Source organism: Bufo gargarizans, chromosome 8, assembly GCF_014858855.1.
Source record: "Bufo gargarizans isolate SCDJY-AF-19 chromosome 8, ASM1485885v1, whole genome shotgun sequence".
Lineage (NCBI taxonomy): Eukaryota > Metazoa > Chordata > Amphibia > Anura > Bufonidae > Bufo > Bufo gargarizans.
Genome location: NC_058087.1, coordinates 122,304,519 through 122,324,047, shown reverse-complemented (window position 1 = coordinate 122,324,047; position 19,529 = coordinate 122,304,519). Strand labels below are relative to the sequence as shown.

Genomic DNA, 19,529 nt, shown 5'->3' with positions numbered 1-19,529 from the left:
CGTTTAGATCGTACTGCTTGTTCTTCAGTTAACATGGACTCTGCTTCCTGCATATTTGAGTTTTTGGGAGCAGGGTGACTTTCTGTATGTTCAGTTACCGAGAGATCCACTAAGCTTCTTGTGGACATGTTATTCCTATTTAAGCGGTACTGTCTCTTTAAGAGGGTATTCCAGCTTGTGCACTGTGCTTATAAAGCCACGTGCGTATAAGATGGCGGACAGCTCTAAGCTCGCAGGCAGACTGTGTGTAGACATGCAAGACTGTAGATTTAAGCTTCTTTTTGACTATTCTGCCACAGATGTACGTTAGAGATTATCCCCTGATTGGTTGTGAGTGATAGCCCCTGTACAAGCAATGGTAGATAGCTCAACTCACTAATATCTCCAGATATAGTCACCAGTTGCATGTGATGATCCAGTGAGGAGAATACAATGGTGAAGCTTTGATCATTTATTGATTTGTCTTGAAAACAAATGCAGGGAAATGAGGTTATGCTAGAGGATATTAGAGGTCAAAAAGAATAGCTCTCACCATCTTGAAGGTCTGCGACAAAGAGGAAGTACGAAGGACCTTACAGAGGATGTGATGTCACAAAAGAGGGAGGAGAGCAATGCAATGGAAATTTACATAACACACTACAAATGGTATTATAAGAATAACCACAGGGTGGCAGCGTTACACAACATGGTAAATGATAATATAATGCAAACACAAATTGTAGAATACAAGAATAAAGGCTGGAACAGCGCATCTTCTCTTCTACTCCGGACAGTCACAAAGGGTCCGGAGTGGCTTAGTCAGCGGAAGGAAGGAATCACGGTGCACCAAAGCAAAAGGGGTCTTCTGAACAACTACAGTCCTCAACATTGATATTAAAATGCCAGGAAGAACAAGCCATAATGTGATGCAAATCGAAAGAAGTAGCAGGTGTCCCTAGGATCTGGAAATGATTACATTTTCAAGTACTTAGCTCTAATCTGGGGCACGCGGGAGGGGCATAAAAGCCAAATTGAAAGAAAAGTTTTTTTAGCCACATGAAACTCAAAGCCCTGTGAGACGACTGTTTAATGTCTCCTGTTTGTCGACATATCAATTATTGCAGATTGAAAGGGACAAAATTCTTGAACCTAGAGACCTTAGTTTATCAGTCAAGCAGATTATTAAATGTCTAGACCAAGATGTCAGCACTGTTCAACATTGTGTCCTGGTGATTGGGAGAACAACTACAAACTGGAATGACAGCAAGAGGCACACAAAGATAAACCTCTGCATGAGACAGATGATCTGATTGCGTGTAGTGATCTATTCTGTACTGCAAGTGAACCTAGACATCACATCCCAAGGTTAAGTTAGCAAACAGTGTTTACACAAACCATTAGAAGGTGTTTGACCCCACACCTCTCAAAGGCTATTGTGGTGCACAACAAGATGACAATGGAAGCTGGAATGGAGGTAATTTATCTTCAGCAATGAGTCCCACTTACTCTTCGATGCAATGATAGCCAGAGATTGGTCTGGAGACCATTTGGGCAACACCATGAGGCCTTCAAAAGAGAACTTCACACTGGTCCTACTACCAGCATTATGATGTGGCGTGGCATAGTGTACGGTAGCAGGGCCCCTCTAGTCTTTGTTTCATGTGGACTAACAGCTCAACATTACATTGATTTTTTTTGTGAAATCAGTGATACAGCCATTTCTCTAAAGCGTCCTAGGAGCTGTTTTTCAACAGGACAATGCCAGGCCTCATGTTGCTTGTGTTACTGTGAGCAGCCTGCATGGCCTGCAAGGTCTATGGACTTGTCTCCCATCAAACACATCTGGGATGTCATTGGTCAGCAGATACAAAGGGAGCTGCCAGCATCATATCTTGAAGATTTGTGTGCAAAAGTGCATTCAGCGCGGCAGAACATTTGACAACCATTAATAACCTCATTGATGGCATGGCAAGGTGTGTAAGTATGTGTATTTCTGCATGTGGTGCTCATACTGGATACTAAATAAATCTGAATATTTTATTTCCATTTTTTTTAGCATTTGCATATCATTACCATGTCTATCAATTTTGTGATTTTCATATTTCCATGACTTTTTCTTCTTGATGTTGCTATTTAAATGTTGAGGAGTGAATGTTGTGCATGGGTTCAAACTACATTTTCTGCTAGTTGAAGCAATTGAATACCAGTTTGATTTATATGATATGCTATGCTAGCACCACCTGATATTAGCTTAGCTTGAAAAGCAAAAACAAGGTGGCAGACTCCCTTTAAAACCAATACAAATTATTAAGTGAAAATCATACTTCATATAGTTTAACTTCATCCAATGAGAAAAATGTATAGCAAATCTTCATCTCCTTTTTCTTACTATGTAGGGAGTATCCGTGATATGCCATTGAAAAGATTGGAAATAAAATTGGAAAAAGGTCTTTAAAACACTGAAAATCTAAATTTAAGAAACATTAGTAATTCACTAATGCTCAATCATTGACACAGAGCAAAAAATAATAAATTTATTAAAATTGTTTTACACATTACAATAGTACATAACATACAGTCACTATAAAATGCCTATTAATACTGTTATACATAGAGAACCACTAGTAAACATTTGTTTTCTTCTAGGACATGAGATAATGGAAACTAAAGGGGTCATTTACTATCAGATATGGCATAGAAATGGTCTAAATGTAAGACAGCAAGGAAGCTGGCTTACATTTAGTCTGGCAGTGCATCCGCCAAAGTTATGTAGAGGCCGGCGCCTCTACATAACTTTGGCGGATCCACCGCAAGGGGTTAATAAAACTAGCGTCTAAAACGCCTGTCTTAATAACCACTTGCGGTGACCCCATAAGTTTCTATACATAAAGAAGAGTTTGTCAGTTTGATAGCATACAGAATTAGGCCTTATTCACACAGTAAGTGTTCAGACAGTGATTTCCATCAGTGATTGTGAGCTAGAACCTGGTGTGAGTCTAAGCACAAAGCTGGTGCAGATCTTTCCCTTATACCTTACCTCTGGCTCACAATCAATGATGGAAATCACTGATTTGTGAATAAGGTTTTACTTAGTGCTTTTATCATTAGAGTTGCAATGTTTCATTTGTTAGCAGTACATCTTAAGAAATGCTTCTTGAAAAAGACACAAGTAATGAATAGATATTTCCATATACACATCAGGAACACGTTAAGTCCTTGACTTTTTCCTCCTTTGGACATCTAGTTGCATGGCAGTGCTACCACCTCTTGTTAAGACAGAGTGGCTGCAACTTGCTCAATAAAACTGGCCAGGTTAATATCCCTCTCGGAAAGACCTCCACATTCATGAGTGCTCAGGGTGATATGAACCTTAAAAACACAGACCTACAATTAGATTACAATAGTCATTTCTTCTTGGTGGCAATTTTCAAGCTGTAATTTGTTTAAAGAGGTTCTGGGAGTACAATATTAATGACCTGTCCTCAAGGTAGTCTATCAATAGGAGTTGGAAAGGGTCCAACTCCCACACGGACAGCAGCTCTGATGAGAGCTGCAGCCTCTCCTTTGGCCATTGATGCCACCTTCATCAGTCACATGCCATAAATACAGCTCAGTCCCACTCAGGTGTATGGCCTGGGCTCCAATACCAAACAAACGCTATACAATGTTTGGTGCTGTGCTTGATAGGCTGTAAGGAGGCTGCGTTTCTTTTAACAACTGATTGGTGGAGGTGTCGGGTTGTCAGATATTTATGTCCTATCCTGAGGACAGCTCATCAATATTGTACTCCCAGAAAACCCCTTCAATAATGCGTCTATCCCACAACTTTATTTTATTATGGAAATTGTGGCAACTTTTGAACCCTGGATATAACTAAAATTAGTTAGTCCTTTGCTTTAAAGGGGTTGGCCACTTTCTCACTACTATTGACAAATGTGTATGTAAGATGACTATATGGCACTTACTAATATAGCATTTGTTGAAATTCTATCCCTTTTTCTATATTTCGTATAGCATGCTCCTTTGTTTGCCAAGTCTTTATTGTCCACACAGAGGTCCCATCCATAAAATGGTTGCTGATTGAGGGTCATCTGACCAGACACATCGCTCAGCCTCCTCCAATCAAACACACTGCACCTATACTAAACTTCCAATAGAACAAGTGCAGATGACATCACATGTTGGGGATTTGCTTGGTCACATGATCATCCTTCAGCAGCCAATTTATGGACTGAACCTCCCTGTGCACAGCACAAAAGAGGGCATACCTTATGAGATGTAGCACAATATCAACAAAGGCTGTATTAGTAAGTGCCATATAGTAATCTTACAAACACATTAGTTAACTATAATCAGAAAGTGGACAATCCCTTTAATAATAATTTGATTAATAAATGTGATTTGTAGTGCAGTGTAGGAAAAGTTGAACTGCATTTGCACATGTAGACAGAATAAATTCCTCCCCTGCTTTTATACAGTTCCACTAATATTAATAAACAAAAATGAAACATAAGTAGCCCGGTAACTTCATCACACCACGCTGCTGTGGCGGGAACTCAATGTCTCAGAAGGGAGCCAGATGCCGTGCAGAGGCTGCCCAATGGCTTGCATGGCATCGGGAACTGCCTTCTACGGGAGCCGAGGAGATCCTAGGCAACCTGTTTGTGTACTACTCACTGTAGTACACGAAGAGGCAATGCATTACAATACAAATGAGGTAGACAAACACAGAAATCACTGCAGCTCTTACCTCTCACCTAGTGAAGCACGGATAGTCAGACCTGGACTCAGTCTGGAGCAAAATGTAAAAATAATACGGATTCCAGCTCTTCACAATAAAAAGGTTCTTTTATTCGACTTCCTTAAAATCAGACATCAAAAGTGGGACAGTATGCTTTTTATTGTGAAGAGCTGGAATCTGTATTATTATTACAATACAAATGTATTGTAATGTATTGCAGAGGGGATCAGACCCCCAAAAGTGAACATCAAAAATAAAGTAAAGAAAAAAAAGTTAAAAAGTGTTTTTAATAAAATTAATAAAGTAATAAAATTAATAAAGGTAAAAAAGGGGGAAAAAAACACCCCTTTCCCCTTATTTTATAATAAAAAACAAAACCACGCATATTCGGTATTGCCACGTCCGCAAGGACCGGCTCTATAAATATATCACATGATCCACCCTGTTTGATAAATACCTTAAAAAAATAAATAAAAAAAACTGTGTAAAAAACAAAAAGCAATTTTTGTCACCTTACATCACAAAAAGTGCAACACCAAGTGATCAAAAAGGCGTATGCCCCCAAAATAGTACCAATCTAACCGTCATCTCATCCTGCCAAAAATGAGCCCCTACCTAAGCCAATCGCCCAAGAAATAAAAAAAACTATGGCTCAGAATATTGAGACATTAAAACATCTTTTTTTTGTTTAAACAATTAAATTTATTGTGTAAAACTTACATAAATAAAGTTGACACATTAGGAATCGCTGCATCTAACCTCTTAGATGAATACGGTAAAAAAAAACATATAAACCATTTTTTGTCACCTTACATCACAAAAAGTCGAATAGCAAGCGATCAAAAAGTCATACGCACCCCAAAATAGTGCGAATCAAACCGTCATCTCATCCCCCAAAAAATGAGCCCCTACACAAGACAGTCTCCCAAAAAATATATAAAATTATGGCTTTCAGAATGTGGAGACACTAAAGAATCATTTTTTTTATTTTTTTTATGCTTAGTTATGTAAAACTGAAACAAATAACCAAAATGTCATATTTGGTATTGTTGCGTCCCTGACAACCTGCTATATAAAAATACCAAATGATCTAACCTGTCAGATAAATGTTGTAAATGACAAAAAATAAAAACAGCTATTTCTTGTTACCTTGCCTCACAAAAAGTGTAATATAGAGCAACCAAAAATCATATGTACCCTAAAATAGTACCAAAAAAACTGCCACCCTATACCGTAGTTTCCTAAATGGGGTCCCTTTTTGGGAGTTTCTACTCTGGGGGGCTTCAAATGCGACATGGTGTCAAAAAAACAGTCCAGCAAAATCTGCCTTCCAAAAACTATATGGCATTCCTTTCCTTCTGCGCCCTGCCGTGTGCCCGTACAGCAGTTTACGACCACATATGGGGTGTTTCTGTAAACTACAGAATCAGGGCCAAAAATATTGAGTTTTGTTTGGCTGTTAACCCTTGCTTTGTAACTGGAAAACATGGATTCAAATGAAAAATCTGCCAAAAAATGTGAAATTTTGAAATTTTATCTCTATTTTCCATTAATTCTTGTGGAACACCTAAAGGGTTAACAAAGTTTGTAAAATCAGTTTTGAATACCTTGAGGGGTGTAGTTTGTAAAAATTGGGTCATTTTTTGGTGGTTTCTATTATGTAAGCCTCACAAAGTGACTTCAAACCTGAACTGGTCCTGAAAAACTTCTAAGCCTTGTAACGTCCCCAAAAAATTAAATGGCATTCCCAAAATGATCCAAACATAAAGTAGACATATGGGGAATGTAAAATAATAACTATTTTTGGCGGTATTACTATTATAAAAGTAGATAAATTAACATTTTCCACATTTTTGGCAACATTGGTATTTTTTTTTACAAATCTCAGAATGGCCTGGATAAGTAAAAGTGTTTTTAAAGTTATTCACGCGTAAAGTGACACTGGTCAGATTTGAAAAAAATGGCCGTATCCTTAAGGGGTTAAGATATCAGAATTGGGACAATCTCACCTGTGCAAGATTTCGGGGCCAGGCATCAGAGCAGAAGGGATGCCTGGCCCTGTTTGTCTCACTGGGAGAGGGAGTGGCAACAGGGAACGGCAGAGTTAAGGTGGTGCTTTGTCGGGCTAGGCCAGCCCTTTGGTGCTCTGTACACTTTATTTGCATATAATACAAATTAAGAATTTCCCTGCAACAGTAATACAGATTGCAGAGAGCTAGGGCTCGTTTTGTTCATCATGTTAACCCTTACCAGGTGGTATGCCTTGTTTAATATGGTTGACCCATGGTGATATATGCACAGCCTTATAGTGTCACAATCCTTTGTCTGAAAAATGGTGTTCATACAAAACCATACCACAAAACATTTGATAGATTTTATTATAATTTTCATTACCTTATTGTAGACATTAAACCATTCAGGGTGGTGATCTAACTTTTCAGCTTGTAATGCAACTCTGGTCATGAATCCAAAAGCCTACAAATATATGTATAGCAAAGATATATCATTATGTTTAAAAATAAATTAAAAATAAATAATTGTACAGATTAGTCTTTGTCATGCTTATTTTTTATAATGATGTATTTCAGCATCGTGATGGATTGGGCATGCTGCTGAATCTCCTTAAAGGGACCAGTCCTGTTTGGAGACTTCCTGGAAGTACTCCATGGTATGGAGCATTATTGTCAATACTCCATGGAAAATGAGTATGCAACGGTACAGTATCTCCCAGATAGAACCATCTGGCCAGTGCCACCATTTGGAAGAGGCTCCCTATGTTAAAATCTGACTTTCCACCAAGCCTTGAGGTTCCTTTGTTAAATACCAAGGCTTGCTGGAAAGTCAGATTTTGAGCCACTTCCAAGAGGTGGTGCTGGCAAGATAGTTCTCTTCCTTGGGAGATATCTCTTTGCATACTCCTTTGCATACTCCTTGCAGACTTTTGAATCTGTGCATCTATTACCATCATTAACCCCTATTGAAACATAAATACAGCCACATATGCAGCTAATCTCAGGTAGCTCTCCCAGCTCTGAGATCTGCACTGTTCTAGCTCGGATAACTTCAGTCTCCTCCCAGAAGAAAAGGCGTAAAGATTTGCTGATCTAGGGATTTCATAGCCATGCTATGAGGGTAAAGAGATGACAGGTACCAATCCTGAAGTCTCGTCACTATGCCTTGACCTCCTCCACCTGGTCCTTACTAAAAACTACTTTTTGTTTGAGGATGATTTTTACATCCAGAAAGAGGGAACCGTGATGGGGGCGCACATGGCGCCGCCCTACGCCAATTGTTACATGGCCATATTAGAAGGAGACTACATCTATACAAACAACATGTTGTGACCTGGAAAAGATACATCGACGATGTCTTCTGCATATGGAATAGCACGATGGAATCCCTACAGGATTTCTTCATCTATCTTAATTCCATCTGGCCCGAACTTCAATTCACCCTACACCACAGCAACACATTAATCAATTTCCTCGATACCATCCTTTCTAAAGATCTCAATGGCCATCTTCACACTGACTTATACACAAAACCCACAGACCGCAACAGTCTACTACATTATTCTAGCTTTCACCCCACTAGCATGAAAAGTCCCTCCCACGTTCACAGTTCCAAAGAATATCCCGAATAGTAGACAACACGGAAATAAAAGAACTGAGAATAAATGAAATGTCAACACGATTTCACAATAGGGGCTACCCCGACACTGTGATAAAGGAATGTCTGCAACCCAGCCAGAAGGTCAACAACATGCTTGTATGGGCAGATGTGGGCTCCAACATTAGGATACCAAGGCAGATGCTCTTACAGACACAACGTAAAGGCACATTACCCTGCATGCATTGCACACAATGCTCCCATGTCATAAAGGGTGACAAAATTTTCCACCCCCTAACCGACAAAGGGCTCCCAATACAGGGCTTTTTCTCATGCGACTCCACCAATGTCATTTATGTCATCAAATGCCCCTGTGGCCTGGCTTATGTGGGCAAAACGACACAGACCATTAGGGACAGAATATGTCAGCATAAATCTAACATCCGCTGTCTAAACAATCATCTGCCCATTCCCGCACATTTCGCAGCCAAACGTCACACCATTGCCCAACTGCGATTTCAGGTGGTGGAACAAATAACAGTCCCCAGAAGAGGCGGGAATTTATCCCGCATCCTTATGGACAGGAAGCCATGTGGATCCACCGTCTACAAACAGTTGGAACCCAAGGGGCTAAATCGGGAATACGAAATAGGATGCTTCATATAGCCCCTACAGAGAAGCAAACTTCCTTTATTTTATAATAAAGATACGGCAGCTATCAGAAACGATCATGGACAATACCAGCAAATGAAATGTACACAACAATTCAATATGTGTAATTCAGTTAGTTTTAATATTATTGACGGTAACTATGGTATTAATATGCTTGAATCCGAACATGACAACAGTATGTATGTTCCCACATATATGCTTCATCGATCGAATACATTAATCACATGTATCTCTGTCTGAACTGTTACGATCATGACTATTAGCCACCATTGCCACTATGTATTGCATGCGCAATTGATTTACAAGAGCTCCGTTCGCCATCTTTAATCCTCCGGTGTTACGTCACCCAGTACCCGCCCCTCCAGTCCCGCCGCCACGCCGACTCTCTTAATAAGGGGATCAGGAGACACAGTTACCCTCATGGCAATCTGACATACAGGCTGAAGCCTACCGCAAAGCACGCCAAACAGGGCCATAGAGCCCACGTGATACGCAGCTTCCTGCCACCCACTGAGGGAACCTCACTCTTAATGCTTATTATCTTACTGTATGCGGCCTAATCCGGGTAAGAACCAACCAATATATTGCTACATGTCGTGGTCTTTATGCCTCTATTATTGTTTCTTTGCCTCTACTATGCATAACTATGAATGGTACTTTATATTATGCCTGTTTTTATACTATGCCTGATGATGCCATTCGACAAGCAGCTTACCCACTTACCCACGGACCTACCCAGCATTAATAAGGACCATACCACAAGGGGCACAATATGATATTTAGTACTAGAAGACCCCCGCATCTATTATACCTACTACTTTAGCTCCTGACAGGATGTAACTTATGTTGTAATTTCTCCTTTTCACTCCTTAATTCCACCTACCCTCTGCAAATATTTGCCTAAAACGGGTTATGATGTCTGATCGCCAAACCTGAACCTCCGCAAAACATCCAAGTGATCCATTGGAAAATAAGCCCACCTCCTACGTCCTCCACGCCGCTGAAGGCACCTCCGATGACAAGGATCCCCCAGGGTCCCCAGAGGACGGACTGCGTTCTTTCAATATGTTATATCGATATTATTTTCTTCTTCTGTTCAAGTTGTATACCGATATACTATGTGCTGTATGATTATTGCACACTTATTGTGACACTTTATATGTCTTTCCAGTTGTACTGAAGAAGGCTGTTTTTGACTGGAACCGCACAAAATAAAAGCATTCTATTGAAACCCAAGTGAAGTACAGGAGTCTTACTAATTATATGCATCTGGTTTGGGAACCATCTCCTAACACCCACGCAATTCAGTTGGAGAACTATCCAACTTTACATCGCAGGCTATGAGGGTGAGGTGAGGCGGTGATCCGAGGGGCTAGATCAACCCCTCTGTGGTCTGATCACATAATCTACGTTAGTGATGATCTGGCAGTGTAATACTGCCAGCTGATTACCCAATGAATGCTCGCTTTTCGGGCAATTGCAGTCTTTCAGCAGGTTCAAAAGTCATAATTTGCCGGCAGCAGATCTGCTGCCGTAAAACAGTGATTTAGGTATGAGGACTATCAATGGCATGATTGATTGCTCCTCCCCATACTGTGGAGGAGATCGCTGACAAGCAGGCGATTATCGGAAAGGAATGCTTCCCTCCTGACAATTGCCTGCTTCATCTGTGTGTCTAATTTAAGCCTAATTCACCGTGATCAACCCTACCAGGCAGTATCTCTGGTTTAATAAGGCTGGCCGTGTGACAGATGCTCTTTCTATCACTTTTATGTTTTTTAGTTATGTGTATGTACAGTACAGACCAAAAGTTTGGACACACCTTCTCATTCAAAGAGTTTTCTTTATTTTCATGACTATGAAAATTGTAGATTCACACTGAAGGCATCAAAACTATGAATTAACACATGTGGAATTATATACATAACAAAAAAGTGTGAAACAACTGAAAATATGTCATATTCTAGGTTCTTCAAAGTAGCCACCTTTTGCTTTGAGTATTGCTTTGCACACTCTTGGCATTCTCTTGATGAGCGTCACCTGAAATGTTTTTCACTTCACAGGTGTGCCCTGTCAGGTTTAATAAGTGGGATTTCTTGCCTTACAAATGGGGTTAGGACCATCAGTTGCGTTGTGGAGAAGTCAGGTGGATACACAGCTGATAGTCCTACTGAATAGACTGTTACAATTTGTATTATGGCAAGAAAAAAGCAGCTAAGTAAAAAGAAAAACGAGTGGCCATCATTACTTTAAGAAATTAAGGTCAGTCAGTCCAGAAAATTGGGAAAACTTTGAAAGTGTCCCCAAGTGCAGTCACAAAAACCATCAAGCGCTACAAAGAAACTGGCTCACATGCGGACCGCCCCAGGAAAGGAAGACCAAGAGTCACCTCTGCTGCGGAGGATAAGTTCATCCGAGTCACCAGCCTCAGAAATCGCAGGTTAACAGCAGCTCAGATTAGAGACCAGGTCAATGCCACACAGAGTTCTAGCAGCAGACACATCTCTAGAACAACTGTTAAGAGGAGACTGTGTGAATCAGTCCTTCATGGTAGAATATCTGCTAGAAAACCACTGCTAAGGACAGGCAACAAGCAGAAGAGACTTGTTTGGGCTAAAGAACACAAGGAATGGACATTAGACCAGTGCAAATCTGTGCTTTGGTCTGATGAGTCCAAATTTGAGATCTTTGGTTCCAACCACCGTGTCTTTGTGCGACGCAGAAAAGGTGAACGGATGGACTCTACATGCCTGGTTCCCACCGTGAAGCATGGAGGAGGAGGTGTGATGGTGTGGGGGTGCTTTTGGAGATTTATTCAAAATTGAAGGCATACTGAACTAGCATCTTGCAGCGGCATGCTATTCCATCCGGTTTGCGTTTAGTTGGACCATCATTTATTTTTCAACAGGACAATGACCCCAAACACACCTCCAGGCTGTGTAAGGGCTATCTGACCATGAAGGAGAGTGATGGGGTGCTGCGCCAGATGACCTGGCCTCCACAGTCACCGGACCTGAACCCAATCGAGATGGTTTGGGGTGAGCTGGACCGCAGAGTGAAGGCAAAAGGGCCAACAAGTGCTAAGCATCTCTGGGAACTCCTTCAAGACTGTTGGAAGACCATTTCAGGTGACTACCTCTTAAAGCTCATCAAGAGAATGCCAAGAGTGTGCAAAGCAGTAATCAAAGCAAAAGGTGGCTACTTTGAAGAACCTAGAATATGACCTATTTTCAGTTGTTTCACACTTTTTTGTTATGTATATAATTCCACATGTGTTAATTCATAGTTTTGATGCCTTCAGTGTGAATCTACAATTTTCATAGTCATGAAAATAAAGAAAACTCTTTGAATGAGAAGGTGTGTCCAAACTTTTGGTCTGTACTGTATATACAGTATTTGTATGTGTCCAGTAATTGGTATGTTCAGATCTTACCTTACCCTGTTGAAGTCCTTGAAATGGAATTCTTTGCAAATTGCATCTCTGCCATCCAATTCATTCCACCCAACTGCCCTCAGGTTAGGCAGGAGCTGATCTCGCTCCTCTCCACTGAGTCTGTGAGCCTTTCCTGCCTTTGAATACAAAAAGAAAACAAAAATGAATATAACATACGTTATACATGAACATTAGAAACTGTGTGTTACAGTAATTTAGCTTTTCGGAGTGAGTTTATTATTATTCTAGCTGAATGTGCTTAGTTGATACCAGTGCACGAATGTAACTGTATTACTGCATCCACATCTGCATAGCCGGATACTACCATGCACCACTGGATTCCCATTCACTGTAATGGGATCTGGCTGGGATCTACCTGCTTTCTGGCATATATGTCGGCTTTCAGCAAGATAAAAAATGATGCATGTACTATTTTTTTTTGTCTGGCTGAAAGTCGTCATACATGCCTGAACTTCTGAAACAGACTGCTGGAGTTCACACCACAGATGTGAACCAGGCCTTAAAGCACCACTGTCATAAGAACATATTGCTTTGAAAATGATGTCTATAGATAAAATCAGTTACAACAGTACTGCCCCAAAATGGAGGGTAACATTAGTTGCTTTCACAGTCTCTGTAAAATTTATATATATATATATATATATATATATATATATAAAAACAAAAACGAAGAAAGGACAGCACTCCGAGTAAAAAGTAGTGGTCTTTAATCACCCATGTGGATGGCAACGTTTCAGCTCAAACAAGAGCCTTTTTCAAGCAATGAAATGTGTATGCTGGGGTATATATAGTCCAACCCCCATTACATCATAATATAATCAATCAACAATCAAGAATGAAAATAAAGTGCAGAAGTGCATAAATAGTATCAAAATGCAGGTACAGATGTGTAGAAATCCATAGGCGAACATATCGCTATAGTGATATGGCAAATATATAATACAAAATATATATATTTTATAACCTACAAAAAGGTAATTAGTGCTTAGAAACAGGTGTACACAAAGTGGGAGGAACAAGAAATAATGACGCTACAAAAAAGGAGGAAAAGCGGTGACATACCCAGCGCCGCACATCGTGTCAAACATGTCGCATACCGTTGGAGCCGGCGTTCAGCTACAAGCAATGCGCAGACGCCAAAGAGCGTCTGATCACGGCATGACGTCACCACCGGTCATTGCGGAGACATGCGTACTACTACTAGAAATCCTGGTCGGCCATATTACAAGAGGTCAATGCGTCCCATCACCGTGTGTGCGTGTGTGTTGATCCTTAAAAAGAGAGAGCTCCTTTGGATCTACACTCTTAACAGTTTGAAACCCAACGGACTCAATGTGGATTATAATCCGGGGATTTATGTCTAGATAAGCGGTTTGCCCCTATTTGTTTTATATGCGATATGCGACTTTCCTTCTGTGTTACATAGTGTACTATGAACACAATTAAGCCAATTTTTCTAATTCTGTTCTTCTTTTTTATTCACAGAGAAGAATGACGCTGCGGAATCGATAAGTGGGACGTACCCGGTGCATATACACTGTGTCTACATGTCTTTAGTTGTCTACATTAAAGCTTTTATCTTTATTCATACTTTTTCTAGTTTGGTTGGCTATTCAATGTTTCATATTTTGTGTGATCCCACACTGTGTGGTACATAATTGTGATAGAATTGTGGGGGATGTTTGGGCGACGTGTGTGAGGGTCGCAGCGTATCCCGTTGTGGTCTCCATTACACTTTGCCCTTACAGTGCTGGATCTGTATCTCTATTGAGCTGCAGTTTTCCGGTTGTCCCCCATGAATTCATGTCAGATAACACGACTCTCTCCGCCGTGTTGCGCTGTCCTATCTAATTTCCATATGGACATGCGCACACACGGTGATGGGACGCATTGACCTCTTGTAATATGGCCGACCAGGATTTCTAGTAGTAGTACGCATGTCTCCGCAATGACCGGTGGTGACGTCATGCCGTGATCGGACGCTCTTTCGCGTCTGCGCATTGCTTGTAGCTGAACGCCGGCTCCAACGGTGAGCGATATGTTCGCCTATGGATTTCTACACATCTGTACCTGCATTTTGATACTATTTATGCACTTCTGCACTTTATTTTTATTCTTGATTGTTGATTGATTGTATTATGATGTAATGGGGGTTGGACTATATATACCCCAGCATACACTGTGTTCATTGCTTGAAAAAGGCTCTTGTTTGAGCTGAAACGTTGCCATCCACATGGGTGATTAAAGACCACTACTTTTTACTCGGAGTGCTGTCCTTTCTTCGTTTATGTTCATTTGGGGTAAGCAGCTACATCCCTGGACCTAGCACCCATATTGTCTGCATCCGGTGCCGCCATAATTTCCTTTTTTATATATATATAAATATATATATATATATATATATATATATATATATATATATATATATATATATATATATATACAGGCAGCGATTAGGCAGATCACTGTCAGTAGTTGCTCTCTTCCAATCAGTGGTTCCCATAGAACCAGTCCTAGGCTAATGGGTAGAAAAAATGGTTAGCGATATAGTGTGCAATTTCTCGAAGATAGGGTCGCCTGTCACATAGTTTACATAGCTTACAGCCTTTCGCATGGCAGGATTTATAAGCCAAAAACAAATTCCACTCCTAGTTTTGGCTTACAAACACTGATGGAAAATAGTGCCATGTGAAAGTGGCCTATAACTGTGTGACAGATGGTGCTGAAGGAAGGGAGCGTCAGTCGCAGCCAGCCAGCCCGTTAAGAGCTGCACATCTGAAGAGGGAAATGGGGACTACGTATAATAAATGCGAATGGTAGGGATTGTTGGGGAAGGGGGTTAGATTAATGACTGTCCATTCTAAACTTCATAGAATGAGAATGCTGGGAATTTTGAGTGCCCCGTCTTGGCACCAAGAAAGCTTGTCAGTGCTACCATGCACCTAAGCACCTCTTAGTTGTGACATCAAGTTATGGTAATGGAAAAGCATGGGATTAAAGAGAACCTGTGACTAGAAAACGCAGTGCAGCAGGCAGCATGTAATAGAGCAGGAGGAGCTAAGCAGATTGATTTACAGTTTTATGGGAAATGATTCAGTATAACTTGTAGTTTATACATTTTATATCTCTGCTATTTCTGAGCTCAGTTGTACATGGGGGAAGTGTTATGAGTGACTGATAAGCATTCCCTGTATACACAAGCACACACAGAATGCTATCAATTAGGGATAAGCGAATCAACTTCTGATGAAACATCCGAAGTTGATTTGCATAAAACTTAGTTCCAATACTGTACGAAGCAGGAGCTCCTTACAGTATTAGAATGTATTGGCTCCGATGAGCTGAAGTTACCACTTTGAACTGAACCCAAGATCGAGAAATGTTTTTTTATAGTACAAATTAATTTATGAAGTTAATACATACATTCTAATATTATGCGGAGCTCCTGCTCTGTTCAGTATTGGAACAAAGTTTGATGCGAATCGACTTTGGATGTTTCAAACGAAGTCGATTTGATCATCCCTACTATTAATCACTAATATGATGGCCCCGTGTACAAGTAAAGTCAGAAAAGCAGATATACATGTATTAATCACAAGTTTTACTGAACCTTTTCCCACAAAACATTTTTTTCAGATTTTTTTTCAGTTGCGGTAACAGCACACACTTCTTAGGTTCTGAGATACTAGTTCTAAAAGAATGAAACCCTTCATGTGGAAACCCTTCAGCTGTGTGGATAGCATGAAATCACATGTATTTATCATATTTGTCCGAGCTTTGCCCAGAAAATGCAACAGGAAAAGGTTACACACAAGTACATTGTTCATTTTACCGTGAAGGTAAGTGAAAGAGACGTTTCTGTATCTTAGCAACCAGATGAAAAAATAGATACTGTTCCATTACTGCAGCAATGGCTGAATACAATGACAGAATCCTATGATTAATGGGGTATTCCATTATGAGAGCCCCTGTCTATACACAGTGTTAAAGGAACGTGTGATCAAAAATGTTATCTGCCAGTTAAAACCAAATAGCAACAAGTCCCCTTTTTTTCCAATCTGTTTTTATTTTCTGATTATAGATTTTTAAATTCTATTTTCTGAACATGATTATAGGGGTGGCCATCTTGCCTGAGCTGTTCTTAAAAGCAGTTAGAAAGCATTAACCCCTTAATAACTGTGACATTTTCTATTTTTTCAGTTTGGTTTTTTACTCCCTGCCTTCCCAAAGCCATAACTTGTTTTTTGCAGGACAAGTTGTACTTTCTAACGGTACCCTTCTCGGTTGCATGCAATGTAGTGGGAGGAAGCTGTTAAAAAAATTCTAAATGGGGTGAAATGATAAAAAAAACACAATTCCGCCACAGTTTTAGAGGTTTTGTTTCAACAGTGTTTTACTATGCGGTAAAACTGACCTGTTACTTTCATTCTCTGGGTTAGTATACCACTATACCACACATATATAGTTTTTCTTGTGTTTTAATACTGAAAAAACACTTTGGAAAAAAAAAAATTGACAGTTATAGGCCTCTTTCACATGGCACTTTTTTTTTTTTTCATGTGTACAGAGCTGTGAGGGCTAATTTTTTGTTGGAAAATCAATAGTTTTTATCAATACTATCTTGGAGTGTGTATGACTTTTTAATCATGTTTTATTCAATTTGTTTGTAGAGGTGAAGTGACAAAAAAAAAAATGGTGAATCAGCGACTTTTTATTCCCATTTTGCCATTCGCCATATTGGATAAATATTTTTATATTTTGATAGCACGGGCGTTTTATCGTGCAGTGATGGGAGCCCTATCATAGGCAGGATCTTCATAGGAACCTATCTGACACAGCCTTGGATCATTCAGGAGGACAGAGGCTGCCGCACACACCTTCCAGCTCCCTTGATCCCCGCTACCGTGCAGTACCCATTTTACCCTGAGCATTGTCTACCAAATACCATCATGCGGTGCACATAATACCCCCTAGCAGCTTCATATACCACAGTGCAGCAGAAGACACCTTCTAAGTGCAATACACCAGTTTTGCAGGGTGAGCGAACGTGAGGTCACAGGGGACAGTTAAGAGACCGAGGGTTGCTAGTGGTACTCACGATTTTTAATATACCCTGGGCAGGCGTACAGCAGTGATGGAGAGGCTGGCACATAGACCCTCTGGGGCACTCTCTGGGTATAGGGACCAGGCCTGGTGGTAGGTAAGGTGCCCTGGGTGTTGTAGGTTTAGTGTGCCCGTGGCAAGATCCCTTACAAATCGTGACGCCAGTGCCGGTAACGGTGGCACAACGATTTATTGTAGGAATAATTGAGGTACACACAGTTGTAGCGAACCAGAACTTCTTTTTCCTGAATAGTTCAACTATATACAGGTTTCAGTTAGTTCCATATGCAGGGTCTTGGTAACAGGCAGGCTTCACATAAATGGCAGGCAAAATCCTTGCAAGATACTCAGAGGGAATAACACTCACAGATCAGGCTGTACTTTCTTCAGATCCTGTCTGGCTTTCTCCAAGGCCCGTATGCCCTATAGCTGGCTTTATCCTTGGGTAGGGAAACCTTCCTCTGGTATAAATCCTCTTGCTGTAAATATCCTTCTGCCCTTCAGCTTTCTACTTGGCTGGATAAAATTGTCTCTGCTCTGTACTTTACAAGGTGCTAGATATCTTCAGGAGGCAACTTCTTCTCCTGGACTAACGTCTGAGCTTCACTTGCTCAGCACTTCAGGCAGGCTAGACTGCACTACTTAGCCTCCTGGACTAGACCTGACTATATATACTAGGGGGTTCCCTAGCTCCCTCTACTGCCTAGGAGGAGGAACTACACCCCTAACAGGCCTGGTACACAGGAGATAACATGACAACATACATCAAAATGCAATTCAAAATACCATAACCATGTTCCACAAAAGGTGGGGAACAACGTGACCCAATTGACCCTTGAGTAGTTCCCACATTTACGTAGTGGGACACTACATAAGCATCAGCAAATGCCACAGCACACAACAAAACACTCTACAGTAGCACCAAATATATATCACAATTAAATGTAACATACCCCCTGGGAGCACCAGTACCACATTGCAGCACAAAATACCTTACGAACCGTAACACTCCACAATGGAGCACAAAGTACAGCCCAACAGTCATCAACACTTCCCATGTCTAGTACAGACAGGCACTAACATCTCTCCAAGCAGTGAGCCCAGCCTCACAGTTGGAGGCTATGTTCACAGTTCCGGTTGGACATCCTGCAGGCTTTTCCCATAGCCTGTTCCAACATAAATGGAATAACTGGCCGGAACACTGTTGGATCCCTTTATAGCTATTGGGGATCCGGAAGTGAACGGTGAAATCTGGCAGGCTGTTCACTGCCTGAACAGCCTGCCAGCATCTTTGACTGGAGACGTGAACAAGAAGCCTGAGAAGTGCTAGTCTAGATTAGAACTTGAACAGTGCTATAAACAATTGATCTAGAGCTTAGAGCAGATAAATATTAAGTCAACACAGACCCCAGAACAATTTAACTTTGCAACAAACTTTTTGTACTTGAACAGGTGGAGGGTCACTAGTGCTTTACTGCCCCTTATCTGAGAGACCTTGCTCAACTGACTTCTCTTACAGCTCCTATTCTGTCCCCCACATCACAGGCCTCAGGGCAGCCAATCTCTGGCTATGCCCTGGTCACCAATCCTTCTCACACATCCTCATACACCCCCAGGGTTGAGTCTAGTACCACCCAACCCACGTTTGCTCCACTTCAGGGTTCATGCACACAAATGTATTTTTTTCTGTTTCCGTGCCATTTTTTTATTTTTGTTTGCAGCGTGTATGTGGATCCATTGGATCCATTGAAATCAATGGGTCTGCATAAAAAATGAAATTTACTCTGTGTGCGTTCCATTTTCTTATGTTCGTATGGCTGTTCGGCAAAAAAATAGAACATGTCCTATTATTGTCCATATTATGGACAAGGATAGGACTGTTTTATTAGGGGCCAGCTGTTCCGTTCCGCAAAATGCGGAATGCACATGGCCGGGATCTGAGTTTTGTGGACTGCAAAACAGACAATGGTC

At 40.8% G+C, this 19,529-nt stretch overlaps 1 protein-coding gene across 2 annotated transcripts in view; it reads right to left on the bottom strand.

Moving 5' to 3' along the window:
* Window positions 1-2,487: 2,487 nt before the first annotated feature.
* LOC122944429 (pterin-4-alpha-carbinolamine dehydratase) overlaps window positions 2,488-19,529 on the bottom strand; it is a 71,847-nt gene continuing 54,805 nt past the window's right edge. The window contains exons 2-4 of one of the 2 annotated variants that reach the window (XM_044302673.1): window positions 12,440-12,571; window positions 7,115-7,195; window positions 2,488-3,348 (exon numbers count right to left, since the gene is read on the bottom strand). In XM_044302673.1, coding sequence (XP_044158608.1) covers window positions 3,250-3,348; window positions 7,115-7,195; window positions 12,440-12,571 — 312 coding nt within the window. In that variant the 3' untranslated portion in view covers window positions 2,488-3,249. Of the gene's footprint in view, window positions 3,349-7,114; window positions 7,196-12,434; window positions 12,572-19,529 lie in introns of those variants that run through there. The other variant, XM_044302674.1, reaches the window with a different exon arrangement.